This window comes from Canis lupus, chromosome 23, assembly GCF_011100685.1.
Source record: "Canis lupus familiaris isolate Mischka breed German Shepherd chromosome 23, alternate assembly UU_Cfam_GSD_1.0, whole genome shotgun sequence".
Taxonomy (NCBI): Eukaryota; Metazoa; Chordata; class Mammalia; order Carnivora; family Canidae; genus Canis; species Canis lupus.
In genome coordinates, this window is record NC_049244.1 from 23,725,084 (window position 1) to 23,740,251 (window position 15,168).

Consider the following 15,168-nt stretch of genomic DNA (forward strand, 5'->3'; position numbering starts at 1 on the left):
GCAACTTTCAGTGTTGCGGTCTCTTTTCATTTCCTCTCCATGCACAGAATACAAGCCAAGTGTTCGGCATCTCAATGCCCACAAAACAAAACACTGCTCTTAATCCTGCCACTGGAATTTAAAGCCCTCAAAGAGCAAATATCTGAGAGAAAAGGGAACACAAGAGTCACTAATCAAGACCTAATCTGAAAATAAATTTGATATCGAAATCCTTTGCCTTCAACTTTTGCTGGAAAATTCTGTAACCTTTCCATGTGGGCCAGGTATGACACGACCATGCGTTTATTTAAGTTACATCTTTCTCTCTTTTCTCCACTTACTGCCTTTTCAATAGAAGCAAAACATGGCAACCATGCTCCCAGTAGTTAATGGAAATGGACAAACAGCCAAGGTTGAAGATCCCCATGTGTCCCCCTGAGCCATGTCTTACAAGGGCTTCAATTTCTTCTAGGGGTGCCATATACATTAGTAGCACGGGGAATCTGTTGATCCTTTCAATGTATTATGCCCATTTTTATAAAAATAAACATGCAAGAATGATACGTCAATATATGTGTTTCTAAGGATATGGAAAGATTGAGTGCAGAATTTAAGTACAAATAATTCTGGCTGCCTACTTTGCCCACTTTAAATATGACCATCTAGGAACGTGGTCCACTGAGAGTTTCAATTTGGAGAGAAACTGATGGTTAGGGAGACGCTGAATCTCAACTTCTCCATCTACAAAAGGATGGAGCCGGGATGAGTGGGCATATAAAAGAAATTTAATAGTAGCAGCAAACATTTGCATCCTTAACTTTCACCAGGCACTCTTTATAGTTCTTTATAAGTCTTATCTTGTTTAATACTCCTAACAACCTTTAGATGTAGGCTCTATTACTGTCTGTATTTTATAGATAAGGAAAGTGGGGGATGACAACTTGCCCAAAGTCACATTTCACATGAGATGGCGCCAGGACTAAAGCCCAGAGAGTCGAGCTCCAGAGCCACATTTACAAGCTCTAGGATACACTGAGCTTTAGGAAGCAGCTTTCCACTGGGTTTATTTTCAACATTGAAGCCTGAAATTTGTTAAATGTTACTTAGATGTAGAATATATTTCATTCTAATTTAATTATAGAGACATATGAGACACAAGAACTGCTTTACAAAAGCCAAGGAATGGATGATTTATTACCTATTTGCCCAAAGAACAACTCTGGGAGGAGTTGGGGGAGACTGCTGAATATTTTAGATTTTGTTCCCATGAGTAAATATATTTGCGCTGTTAAAGATGAGGGAGGTTATGAGAAGGAGAGACAAAACGTACTTCAAAGCCAAGCAATGCTGTCTGGCCTATTTGGTTAGTTATAAACGGAATCAAGAGGAGGCTGGCAGGATGGAAACCTTGACACCACCTTCACTTCCAGCAGGGCGGTGGGGCTGCCAGGGCGCTTGGTTCCAAGACAAATAATCGCTGCAGTCATGCAGACGCTGTTTTTCTTCAACTAAGATCTTTTTCCAAAGAAGCTCTAAACAGCATGAACCTGCCAGGGGGTTCAATCTGGATGACTCAGGCCTCAGGGCCATGTCAACAAGTTGTCACCTGGAGTAGCCCAGGGCCTGATAATGGTAGTGGGGAATTCAGGGGTTCCTCTCTTTCTGCCCACACCTGTCCTCTCATTCTCTCTCTTTCTCCTCTCCCCCACCTCCCATTAATCTTATCAGAACTAATATCCCCACATGACCCCAAAGCTTAAAAATACAATTCTCACTCCCACACCTGTCTCCTCTCTATCCTCAAACCACTCCCCCCACCAAAAAAAAAAAAAAAAAAAAAAAGATAAAAGCTAATAAATAGGAAGAAGGGAAAATTATGTATCAGGTAAATTCAGACTTAAAAAAAAAAAAAAAAAGGAAAAAACAGCTACAGGAACTGGGATACAAAATTTGCCTGAGATCCCTAGCAGTCAAAGGCAAAAGAGGGAACTCAATGGAAAATTTTCCTATCCTTGTCATATAAAATGAAGCACAGTGGTTATTAAAGAGGCAAACCTTTCCTAGCTATAAACTGAGTAGAGCGTTTTGTTTTCTTTTTTAAAGAACCTTATAAATATTATACAATACAACATAATCAACAGTGCCCCTCTGTTTTTGTTTTTTTTAATTACTTCTTCTGTCAGCCCCCTTTAAGAATGTATTTTTGGCAACCAGAAGTCTTTCTGTCTGTTCCCACCACCAGTTTCTCTCCCCCATCTGTCCAGCCTGACAGCAATCAGAGCCTGGGGAGACCTATGTCTGTAGGAAGGGAGTGGATGTGACCTAGGTGGAGCTGAGGCAGAGCCATGAAGAAGAAGCTATAGGGAGTGGCAGCAGAAATCGGGGGCTGCTGTCAACAAGACACAGAGGACAGTGGTGAGATGCCCAAATTTGGAAATTCTTGATTCCTCCCCTTGAAGCCTGAGAGTCAAAGGCCCTGGCGCCACCCTCCAACCACATCTCCTTCCACCCTCCCCTTGCTCACCGGGCTCCATTACACAGGCCTCCTTGCTGTTCCCTCATCACACCAAGCTCAGTCAGGGCAAGGCCTAGATGGCGTTCCTTCTGTTGCCTGGAAAGCTCTTCCCTCAGCCATTTTCAGCAATGGATCCTGGCCCCCAACTCAGGTTTCTGCTCAACTGTGGTCTTCTCAAAGAGGCCTTTCTTAACTGCTCTTCCTTATTATTATGTCCTCCCACCCACCACCATCCCTGCCATTCTGATTCCACTTACCCTACTTTGTTTCTCTTCACAGCACTTATCACCACCTGCAAATATATTATTTATGGGTTGATTGTCTGCCTCTTCTACTGAAATGTCAACTCCATGAGGGCAAGGACTTTGTTTGCCCACTGCTCTATCCCTCATGCCTACATGAGTGCCATGCACAGAGCAGGTGTGCAATACATACTTGGATGGATGAATGGATGGGTGGATGGAAAGAAATCTATAAGCATAAGCAAATAAAGATATTCAAATCTGCATACAAATATGAAGGCTTTCAAGGAGAGTGATGTGTTCAACACATGGTGGGTCATTTTAGAGAATCCCTCATGAAAAAATGCATGCTTCCATAAACCCTGAAGGCAAACATATCATTCCCACCCATGACCTGGTGTGCAGAAACTGAGCACATTTGAACAATGAGAGAAAGAAGAAACACCTTTTTATAATGGTAAAACCTCACCTTAAATAGATAGAAATAAACTTGTTTGGTATCTGCATCTTCTTCCTTGTGGACGCAGGTAAAGAGATATTCCACATCCAACACTATTCCCAGGAGTCTGTTCATTTCTTCCTCTGACACATTTTCCAGGTGGGAGACATGAGCAGCTGAAGACAAAGATCAAAGGAACATAGGTGACACATCAGTTGGAAACTGCAAATGTTCTCAATTTTAAAATAGAAAAGGGTCTCTCTCCAAACCTTCTGGGACACCAGTCCATTAGATTACATTGTAGACAGAGGAAATATCTGAACTCTTCTAAGATCTACATCTTCTCACAAAGTCGACTTATAATTAAAAGACTGACACCTTGGGGCACCTGGGTGGTTCAGTGGTTGAGCATCTGCCTCTGGCTCAGGGTGTGATCCTGGGGTCCTAGGATCAAGTCGCATATCAGGCTCCTACAAGGAGCCTACTTCTCCCTCTGCCTATGTCTCTGCCTCTCTCTCTATCTCTCATGAGTAAATAAATAAAATCTTAAAAAAAAAAAAAAAAAAAAAAGACTGTCACCTTGCTGAGCCTTAGCCTCCCCTTTCAAGACCAAAAATAGGCCAGTGGCTAATGCATCCTGATAATGGATTGTTTAAGATCCAGTGTTGGCACCACTTGTTGGTCATCATAGTATTAAATTCCTTTTTTTTTTTTAAGATTTTATTTATTTATTCATGAGAGACAGAGAGAGAGGCAGAGACACAGGCAGAGGGAGAAGCAGGCTCCATACAGGGAGCCCAATGGGGAACTCGATCCCAGGACTCTGGGATCATGCCCTGAGCTGAAGGCAGACGCTCAACCGCTGAGCCACCCAGGTGTCCCTAAATTCTTTTAATTGAAGTATAGTCAACATACAACATTACATTAATTCCCAATGTACAATATGGTGATTTGACAAGTCTATACATACATTATGCTGTGCTCACCACCATGGAGCTGCCATCACCACACAACGTTATCACAATAACATTGGTTATAATCTCTGTGCTATACTTTTTATCCCCATGACCTATTCATTCCCTAACTAGAAACCTGGACTTCCCCTTACCCCCTTCACCCACTTTGCCCATCCACCCACCTCCACTCCTCTGGCAACCATCATTTTGTACTTATGGGTCTCTTTCTGCTTTTTGACAGTGTTTAATTCCTGTGTTTCCACATAAGAATATGGCTGGTCTCCACCATGGCTGTGAAAGCTGTGAGCCAAGATTATCATATTAGTGTGAAGACTGACATTCCTTCAGCCTCTCCTTGTACCAGAATCCCAAGGCCTATTTGAGTTTGAGATTCAAAGCCTTCCATGATCAAGCCCACAAACCCATTTTTCTGACTTAGTTCTATAAGATCGATAGTAAGTGACCTCACCATCAACCTTCCCTCCCAGGCCCCTGTCCTCTCTTCTACACAGATCCAGTCCACTTATTAAGGTTATTGCATTTAATCCTCAAATAATCCCATGAGTAGGCATTAGCGATCCCATCTGACAACTGAGGAAACTGAGGCTTAGAGAATAGATGCTGTTTTATCCAAACTTAGTGAACAATGCAGGGCCAGGTTCCAAATGGGAAGAACACTTGAACCAAATTCCACAGCACCCACAAGCACACTTTTTGTTGATCAGCTGATTCACTTCTTTTCTCACTTGAAAAGAGTTTTCTGGATCAGCCACTCAATAATCAGTCCCTAGCTCAGGAACTCCTCTGGGTCAGGATCATGTCTCTTACCTCTGCATCTCCAGTACTTATCACTATGTTTATCACATAACACTTCAAGGGGAAACTTATTGGATATAGCTCTTGGTGTGCTGGCTTCAAAATGCTGAAACACAGAAGTTAAAGACTAAACTATGTAGAAGAGTAGTGGGCTTTCGTTTGCCTTCTTAAAAGGAGATAAAACTAAAGATTATTCAGGAATACTTGTTAGGTGTCAGGCATGGGTCAGTCTACTCCAGAGACCATGGTGCTCTTGTCATTAAACTATGAAGCCTGGGGCACCCAGGTGGCTTAGACGGTTAAGTGTTAAGCGTCAGACTCCTGGTGTTGGCTCAGATCATGATCTCGGGGTCCTGAGGTAGAGCCCCACATAAGGCCCCCACACTCAGTGAGGAGTCTGCTTGTCCTCAATCTCTCCCTCCCCCTCTGCCCCTGTCCTCAGCTTGTGCATGCTCTCTCAAATAAATAATCTTTAAAATTTTTAAATAAACCATGAAGCTCAATCAGGAGACTGGGACAGAGAATGCTGCTGGTACCTTCCCATATCCCCTTTCTTTCCCACTTCAGGGCATACCTCCTAGCATCCAACTACCAACAGCTCTGTTTCTCTACCTAAGGGCTTTTTCTGTCACTGTAATCTGCTCTGCCACCTACCTGCCACTCAGCAGCAGCCTTCAACCCAATACTAAGACATTAGCCTAAAAATAAATACCCTAGATCTCTCATCCCTCAGGTTGAAAAACTGACTCCCAAAATTTCCCCCACAAAATTAAGTAGCAGTTGCCTAAGGTGGGAAGCCGGCTCAGTAATTCACCCTTTATTGGCCACTTTTTCCTCCTCATTTAGCTTTCCTACTCCCCTCGCTTCATGCCAAATAAACTACTTGCACTCAAATCCTTGTCTTGGACTCTGCTTCTGAGGGAGCTCAAACTAAAATATCCGATAAGAAGCATTTTCAGAGAGTCAAGAGGATTAAATACCAAGAGATTGGGACTTGTAAGTGTACATGAGGAAGCCAGATTAAAGAACTCATAATTAGAGGGGCAGCAGCCACTCACTTTTCATTCCTTTCTTATGCAGAGAAAAAGAAAAACAGAGTGATGGGCCCAACGTCACAGGCCACTAGTGATGAGTGTGATGTGCACATATCTAGACCTGTGTGTGTGTGTGTGTGTGTGCATGTGTGTGCATGCACGGGAACCCCATAAAGCATTTTTAGGGGTAAGAGAAGAGGAAGGAAATTTGGTGATCTGTCTACCTTAGAAATTGTGGAATAAATCTAGTACATACATCTAAACTTGAAAACATCAACATTACCAAAAAGAGAGTAACTGACTAAACTCAGAACATAAGTAACATATCATGGAAAAATTACACATATATACATGTGTGTAAATAAAAAATTAACATGCAAATCTATTACTTTCTATTGGTTATACAATATATGACTTCATCATTTTCTAAAAGATGTCCAAAATTAGACTTCCTTTTAGGCAGACTGTTTGCCAGGTCATCTTTTTTTTTTTTTTTTTTTTTTTTTTACTTAAAAAATTTTCCTTGAGGTCAGTCTGAAGCCTTTGGGACATAGGCCTCATTCTGGAGACAACTAGGTCAAAATTTTTTATGTCAGTTATTTACAGAAATAATTTTATTGAAGACTATTTTTACCTTGTAATGTTTAATTGCTTTTCAGTGATAAGCTATGAAAGCAGTCAGTTTACATCAATTCCTTCAGATTCTCTACAATATAAAACAGTGTAACTAAGGTGCTAACATTAAGTGGGTTTACCTCATGGAAGTACAAGCTATGATTTATTTTTTAAACCAATGGTTCATTTTCTTTAAGTTACAAAACGCTTAACCCAAATGAATTCTTAATCAGAATTAGAGCTGTTCTGATTGAAACAGAAGTGGAAGTGCCTATTTTTCAGAAGGCGAGGTTGGGGGGCATCTCCTCCCCGTGTGAGGGGGCTCTACAGTTTGAAAACCACTGTTTGGGAACATCTCCCAGCATATTCTGAAGAACAGACCAGATAAAAACATCAATATGCTTAAGAAGTGAGACCTGAGGAAGTTCATTTCCTTCTGATCCTGTGCATAATGAAATCTGTGACCTCTCCTCAAAGCTGTGTGTGTGTAAGCTAAAGCACACAGGACTCAGGAGGGAGGATGAATGGAACAGCACGTTTCTCAGAAGGAGGGAGGGAAATTCAGCTGTGCTGGACAAATGGGGCTAACTTTGCAGCACAACAGCATCAGTATCTCTTCTTCTGACACTAAAGGAAAAGTGGGTCTGGAGTGAAAGGGGGTATACTGAGGCAGAAGGATAATACTATATGAAAAAGGTTAAGCTTCCTAGAATAAATGATGGGGTGGGTGAAGACAGATGACAGTAGAAGGGTGGACCATCAGCTTGAGAAGGGAAAGTAGAAGGTCTATACAAGTTGCTAGGAAAGAGAAGCTTCCCTGGATGAGAAAGCTAGACAAGCATGTTATATCTACACTGTACAAATACTTAGTTGTTTGGACCTGTCATGTTCTCAGATTCTCCAACTATGGGCCCCTTCTGACCAAGAGTCCTTTTCTAGTCTCTCCATCTAGCTGTCAGCTCTCTCTCTCATCAGATCCACCCTACCAACTAACTGTACCTTAGTGCCTCCCCATCCCAACAACATCAGTGTATACCATCAAGACAACCTTGACCCTAGGGTCAAAATCCTCAGGCCCTCCTCAAGATGGCAATTCCTCCCAGCCAGCCCCATGTGTGACAAGAAGCCTGTCATTCATTCCTTCATTGTCCTTTACCTCCTTCATCTTCCCAGTCACCAGATTCAGGTGAGCTTCCTCACTGTCTCTCAGAATCACCACTTCTCCATGTGGTGACTGAGCTCTCAAGCCCAGAGTACCAAAAGAGCCCCAGACCGTTTTCTCTGAGTACAGGGTACTCTTCCTAAAACATCACTTTCTTCAAACAACCCCATCTCCACCAAATCCAAAGACTGACTCTTTGGAGCTATTGGCCAAAACTGGAAAGGACTTACTCAGGAACCCACAGTGCAAACATCCTAACCCATGCAAACATCCAGGTGTACTTCATTCTAACTACAAAGCCAAACTATTTATTGTACTGATAATTCATTTTTAATTAAAAAGGGTCACTCATAATGGAAAGAAACCCTCCTTTTAGTCTTTTCTAAAGAAGTCTTTTTTGATGCCAATAGATTACCTTCAATTATCTAAAACTTGTTAGACATCTAACATATACCTATAGAGATATGCCCCTATCGTGTAATTTGAAAGCACATTACTAAAAACTAAAAAATAAAATTAAAAACCTGGGACACCTGGGTGGTTCAGCAGTTAAGCACCGCCTTCAGCCCAGGGTATAATCCCGGAGTCCCCGGATGGAGTCCCACATCGGGCTCCTTGCATGAAGCCTGCTTCTCTGTCTGCCTGTATCTCTGCCCCTCTCTGTGTCTCTCACGAATAAATAAGCAAAATCTTTTTTAAAAATTTAATTAAATTAAAAATCTGTAAACTACAATGCACAAATCTGCAGCAGTTAATCTGCCATAGAACTCATAACACTGAATCATTGCCCTTTAAAGCTTTCGTAGGGGTGCCTGGCTGGCTTGGTTGGTAGAGAGTGCAACTCTTGATCTCAGGGTTATGAGTTTGAGCCCCAGGTTGGGTGTGGAGATTATTTAAAAATAAAATCATTTAAATAAATAAAGCTTTTGTATATGCTCCCTAGTTTACCTTCGCCCATCAATGTACACTCTATCAACTGTGTGAAAGAATGTGCCCACTCTTGCCTATAGTGAGGAATCTTTCTCAGTAATTAAGTAAATCTTGAAAATTAATGAGTCCCCAGCAATTTTGATTTGCATGTCCTTGGCCATGCAAGGTCACTCACTGGCCATCTGTATTGGTTCTTTTGTGCAACTACTTATTCAGATCCTTTGCTCCTCTTTTGGGATGGTAGTCTTTTTCTTACTGCCTTGAAAGAGCTTTGTGTCTCTCATCTTCTTTGTAAATGCTTCTGGATTTTGTTGGGTTTTGGGTGGGTTCTAAAGGAATTTTAAATTTTTCATAAAGTCAAATCTAGGTCTGGCATTTCTTTAAGGTCTGGCTTGCAAAGGTCTTCCCTTCATACACAAGAGATGACAAAAATGTATTTTCTCCTAGGCTCTTTAACAGGTTTGTTTTTAAAATTTAAAACATTCTTCCACCAAAATGTCAATGTCATAAAAGACCCACCGCTCCCCCCTCAAAAAAACCCAGAAAAAAAAAGCTGAGGAGCTGTTCCAGATCAATAGAAATATTGATATTGCTGTGATATTGTAACTTATAATAACTTATAATAAGAAATATATATTTGCTCTTTGTTCCTGATATAGTGCTTCTTTTTTTTTCCCCCTGGCACTGGGCTTCTCTAAAACCCTTGGAATGTCATAAGTAATGAGTGCAATAATGTGAAGGAAGTGTCTTTTGTTTTTCATAACAAGTCCCTTGCAACCACATCACAGCTTATGTTAATGACCTTTAAAAGTCCCTAAAGGATGGGGACTGTTTGCCTAAGGGTTGGAACTTTCAGCCCCTTTTCTTCTACCTGTGGTGGGAGGAGGAAGTCATCTGGAAGCTGAATTAATCACTAATAGCCAAAGATGTAATCAATCATGCCTACATAATGTGGTCACCGTTAAACCCTAACTGAAAGGGTCTGAAGAGAGGTGCCTGGGTGGCTCAGTGGTTGGGTGTCTGTGTCTGCCTTTCTGCTCAGGTGGTGATCCCAGGGTCCTGGGATAGAGTCCCACATCAGGCTCCTTGCAGGGAGCCTGCTTCTCCCTCTGCCTATGTCTCTGTCTCTCAGTCTGTGTCTCTCATGAATAAATAAATAAAATCTTAAAAAAAAAAAAAAATGAAGGGGTTTTGAGAGCTTCCAGCTTGGCATGCACAGGAAGGTGCTCGGAGAGTGGCATACTTAGAACTCCGTGCTCCTTTCCCCCTGCCTTGCTCTGAGTGACTGGCTATTCCTGACCCCGTATCCTTTTATGATAAACCAGTAATCAAATAAAAAACTGTTTTCCTAAGTTCTGTGAGCTGCTCCAGAAAATTATCCAACCCCAGGAAGAGGTCATGAGAATCTCCCATCTCTAGCCAGCGGGTCAGAAGCACAGGTAAAACACGGGCTTGCGATTGGCACCTGAAGTAAGGGGAAGGAAGGGGACTGAGCCCTCACCCTGTGGGGTCTGCACTAACTACAGGCAGTTAGTGTGAAAACTGAGTTAAAATTTGCAAGACACCCTGTAGCTGTCCACTAGAGAGCTGGAAAACTGCTTGTGTGTAAAACCCCACATATTTGGTGCCAGACATATCCTGGAAGTGTTGAGTATTAGTAGAGTAGACAAAGTGTTCTCCTTTCACATGACAACTAACTACACATGTGATTCTAGACTGGCTGCTTAATGTGAAGGAAAATATGCTATAAAGGATATTTCTGGGTCAAATGATAAAAGGAGAATACAAACAGTACATTAAAATATTACATTAACACAGAAACTTACTTAAGTTGGTAAATGAACTAAAGTTATATAAAAGAATACCCTAATTTTAGGAAATATACATTGTATTCGGGGGGGAAAGGCCAACATGTCTATGCAACGTATGTTTATATGGTCCAGAAAAAAATATATATATACAACTACACACAGACTTATACACACACACACAGAGAGAGTCTGTACATTTGTAGATATATGAGAGCAAAAAACAAAGCAAATAGGGCATAATCCTATTAACAGGTAAATCTGAGCAAAATGGGACTTTGCTTTGGGATGTCCTTTGTTACTATTCCTATTCCTATGACTTTTCTATAAATTTGATACTATTTCCCAATAAAAGGTTTTTTTAAAAAAAAAAATTTTCATCCACCCAGAATTTAATAATCATATATAAAGGACCCTTTCATTTCAAATAGTCTTCCAAGAGTATGGTACAAAGCATCAATATAATTACTCAAAACTGGCCAAGCCTTTACTTGTGGGAAAAGCTCACTCTCCTCAGCCATGGTCTTCCCCCAGTATCCACCCTGCACAGAGAGCAGAGGGAAACAGAGGGAAGGTGTGAGCCAGAAGACTGGGGGAGGTTTTACTCTCTTTATATCTCTCCAGGAGGATGTACCTTGGCGCCTCCCAGTGCTGTGCCAGACTCGCAAAATACCCAGGGTGCCACAGAGAGACCTGCCAAACGCACGCTGCCAAGGATCACGGTGCAGCTGTTGCCTTGCTGGGAACAGGAAGCACACTGTCACCATAGGCTGTGACCCTCTCTGAGCTCTGGCTCCCTGTATTACTGGCCTGCACTTCTCTTGAGGACAGCCTGCCAGTCCTCACATGCCCTGCAGTGTGAACAGGCAGCAGCTGGGCGGGCAGCTAACATGTCTCTGCTCCTTTGGACTGGAAAGAAAGCAAACAGCAGAGCATCCGTAGCATTTGTAAGCTGTTCAAATACATTTTTTGCTCATGGGAATTTGAGGTCAAAGCTAGAAGAGGTAAAACAAATTCCTTCAATGAAACCTTTTTAATATACTAATGTGCAAAAGTTTATCATTTAAAAATGGTTTCCTCTTTTATAGTCTCAGCTCTGGATGGAGAAAAAAGGGAAGTTTAAGATTAAGAGCCCTTTACATGAGTTCAGTCCAATAGAAATATAATATAAGCCACCTATGTACATATAAGTACTCTACTAGCCCCCTTTAGAAAGGTAAAACAGGTGAAATTAATTTTATTCATATTTTATTTAACCTGACATACACCAGATTTTTCATTTCAATATGTACTCAATGTAAAAAATTATCAATATTTTACATTCTTTTGTCATACTAAGTCTTCAAAACCAGTGGGCATTTTACAATTGCAGTGCATTTCAGTTCAAGCTAGCCATGTTTCAAGAGCTCAGCAGCCACATGTGATAAGTGACTAATGTTCTGGATAGTTCAGGTACAGATTATAAACTATGTAAGCTCCCCTGCAAATAAATGCAACCAGTCATCTTTTTAGTTATTCCTGAATTCAGTGAGTGTTTATCAATGAAGGAATAAAGCCCAGTTATGCTCCAGGAACTAAATCTATTAGGAATTAGAGAAAAAGTCAGTCCTTAACCTTAGCCTACTACAGAAAACCTACAATAAATTACTATAAATTATATATTAGATAATTACATATTATAAAACCATTTATTATATATAGTGTATATATATAATTATAAATGATTATAGTTATGCAAGGAACATTGCAGTAAAGCCTCAAGAAAGCCTTTATTCTCTCTACCAAGCTCTAAAAAGTCAAACCTGGGAGGTGAGCAGGGTTCCCCTGGAGGAGAATGAAGAAAAAGCACTGTGGGTGCTGCGAGCCTCTGCATCTACTGCAAGGGTGGGAGAAAGTGTCAAGAACATTCAAAGAACATGGAGCGGCGTGGTGGCCAGAATGCAGCATAGACGGTTGGGGGAAGGACCAGATGGCAGAGGCCAGAACAATCCTTCACGCTCTACAAAACCAGGATTTCGTTCTGAGAGTAGTGGGAGGCTCAGAGGGGTTAAACAGGAGAACGTTTAGATCAGATTAGATCACTACTCTCTTGGGAAGCCAGGTGCACAGGGATGGAGCTGGGGACTCCAGGTGCTACTGCAGCTAGAACTGAAGAATACAGAGAAGAAACCTCAATTCAGGCAGAGCTGGGAAGAGGCACATGGAGAGAAAATCAAATTCATGACCCAAGGAAGGTAGGGAAATGTAACTTATAACAAGTGACCAGGAAATATATTACCAAACTATACCCTTAACTCCTGCTGTACCAGACTCACAGCTCCTAACAACTCTGAAACCTATGTGTAAAAGATGGCGTTAGTAAAAACACGGACAGCTGGGTGGCTCAGTTGGTAGAGCATGCAACTCTTGATCTTGGGGTTGTAGGTTCAAGCCCTGTGTTGGGTGTAGAGATTACTTAAAAATAAAATCTTAGGGGCAGCCCCGGTGGCAGTGGTTTAGCGCAGCCTGCAGCCCAGGGCATGATCCTGGAGAACCTGGATCGAGTCCCACGTCAGGCTCTCTGTATGATGCCGGCTTCTCTCTCTGCCTGTGTCTCTGCCTCTCTCTCTCTCTGTCTCTATGAATAAATAAATAAAATCTTAAAAAAAAAAATCTTAAAAAAAAAAAAAAACAGAAACAGAAGACACTCAGCCAAAAAAAAATATGCTGACTTGATTCACAAAACTGTATCAGGGTGCTGGGCACCCTATTTATATCATTTAGAATCTGCACAACACATATGTAAATTGGAACTGGGGTGATTAAGTGGTGGAGGTCTATGCAAATGTGGTAAGGCTAAAGAAAATGATTTGGGTCAAATGATTTACCTATGATTTCAATGTTTGAAATAGTCCATGAGAAAAACTTCATACTTCCTTCTATTCAAGAAAGTAAGCTCTAGCATAACTGGTCAATGTTAGTCTTTACTTTCTTTAGAAAGTTTCTACTGTAAATAAGCAGGTAAGCAGAGGTAACCATAGTAGAAAACAAAAAGCTGTCAATTTCTACCACTGTGATGCTTAAAGATGAGTGTGTCTGTGTGATGTATGGATGTGTGTATGTTTATCAGAAAAAAGCGAAGGCACTGAAAAATAACCAAAAACCTCCCACACACAACTGCAAAAAACTATCACTAGTCAAATGTAATAATCAGTACGTCCTGGCACAGTTCAGAACAATGGAATCCAAAATGACAACAAAAGTTTCAATTGTGTTTGATCACAATGCTTTATTTCCTCCTTCCTGATCATAGAAGCAGATTGCTATTTAAATAAGTAGTCCCAAGATAAGGAATTTTTATTAATACTAAAATAAGAAGAAATGTTTGGGCTACTGAAGTGTTTTGTTAGTACCCCCTTTTAAATTTTTGTAAAATGAACTTGATTGTAACAATCCCAAATAACAATTTCAGAAAATGGACTAGAAAGTTCTCAGACAGCACTATCCAAAGGAAATATAATTTGAGCCATATGTATAAGTTTATAACTAGCAACACTGAAAATGAAACAGGTGAAATTAATTTTAATTATATATTTTATCAACCCAATATTCCTAAAATGTCATTTCAACATATCAATATTCATGAGATAGCTCACTTTTTCTTTATACTAAGCTTTCAGAATCTGGCATGTATTTTATACTTAAAGCTCATCTTAATTTGGAGTAGCTATATTTCAAGTGTTCATTAGCTCATGTAGCAAGTGGCTATAACATGGATGAAGATACTGAACTGCAAAGCATTTACGGGACTGGTAAACTGCTGACCCAGGCCTAGAATTCTTGTTCCCTAATTCCCAATTGAATGTTTTATACCCAGGAAACACAGAAGAGCATCCAATGATGGCAGGCCAAGGATACCTGGAAAGAAGTAAGTGTCAGGAGACCACATGAAACCAGAGCTCACTGTCAAGAGAAAATGTATGGCTGCACCAAAGAAAGGGTACCCAACAGCAAAGCAACAGAACAGATATCATCTCAATTGGGAAGCCTGGAGGTTATTTATTTATAAGTACAGGAATGTTACAAATTGACACATGCGCATGATCTCTAGGAACTAAATCCACCATACTCAGCATAGTGACTGTAGAATCAGGACAGTGTACACAAATTCAAATGCATTTGAGAATTCAGGCCTGTGTGATGACTAACAAATTCCATATGCCCTAATATCTCTACTTCATTGGTAATATTTAAAGAAGTAATATGCACAAATAGGAAATATGTGTGGAACTTGATTTAAATACTCTGGACAAGAAAAAATGAGGGGAAGGAAATTGACAAATCTTAATTTAAAGATTTGTTTGTTTGTGAGAGTGCGTGCAAGTGAACAAGCAGGGATGTTGGGCTAGGGGTAGAGGAAGAAAGAAAATCCTGAAGCAGACTCCCTGCTGAGCACACAGCCTGACACAGTGCCTAACTTAGGGCTCTGTCCCAAGACCCTGAGATCTTGATCTGATTCAAAATCAAGAGTCGGATGCTTAACCACCTGAGTCACCCAGGCACTCCAAAAATTGGCAAATTTTAATAATTATTCAAGCTGGGTGGTAAGTACAATGCACCTATTAAGCTATTCTTTCTACCTTTATATATGCATGAGCTTTTCCATAACAAAAGTTTTTTTTTAAGTGGAGGG

At 40.8% G+C, this 15,168-nt stretch overlaps 1 protein-coding gene across 1 annotated transcript in view; it reads right to left on the reverse strand.

Moving 5' to 3' along the window:
- Positions 1 to 15,168, reverse strand: part of KAT2B (lysine acetyltransferase 2B) — a 99,547-nt gene that overhangs the window by 49,819 nt on the left and 34,560 nt on the right. The window contains 1 exon segment of the mRNA XM_038570735.1: positions 3,206 to 3,351. Within this exon segment, the coding sequence (XP_038426663.1) occupies positions 3,206 to 3,351 (146 nt within the window).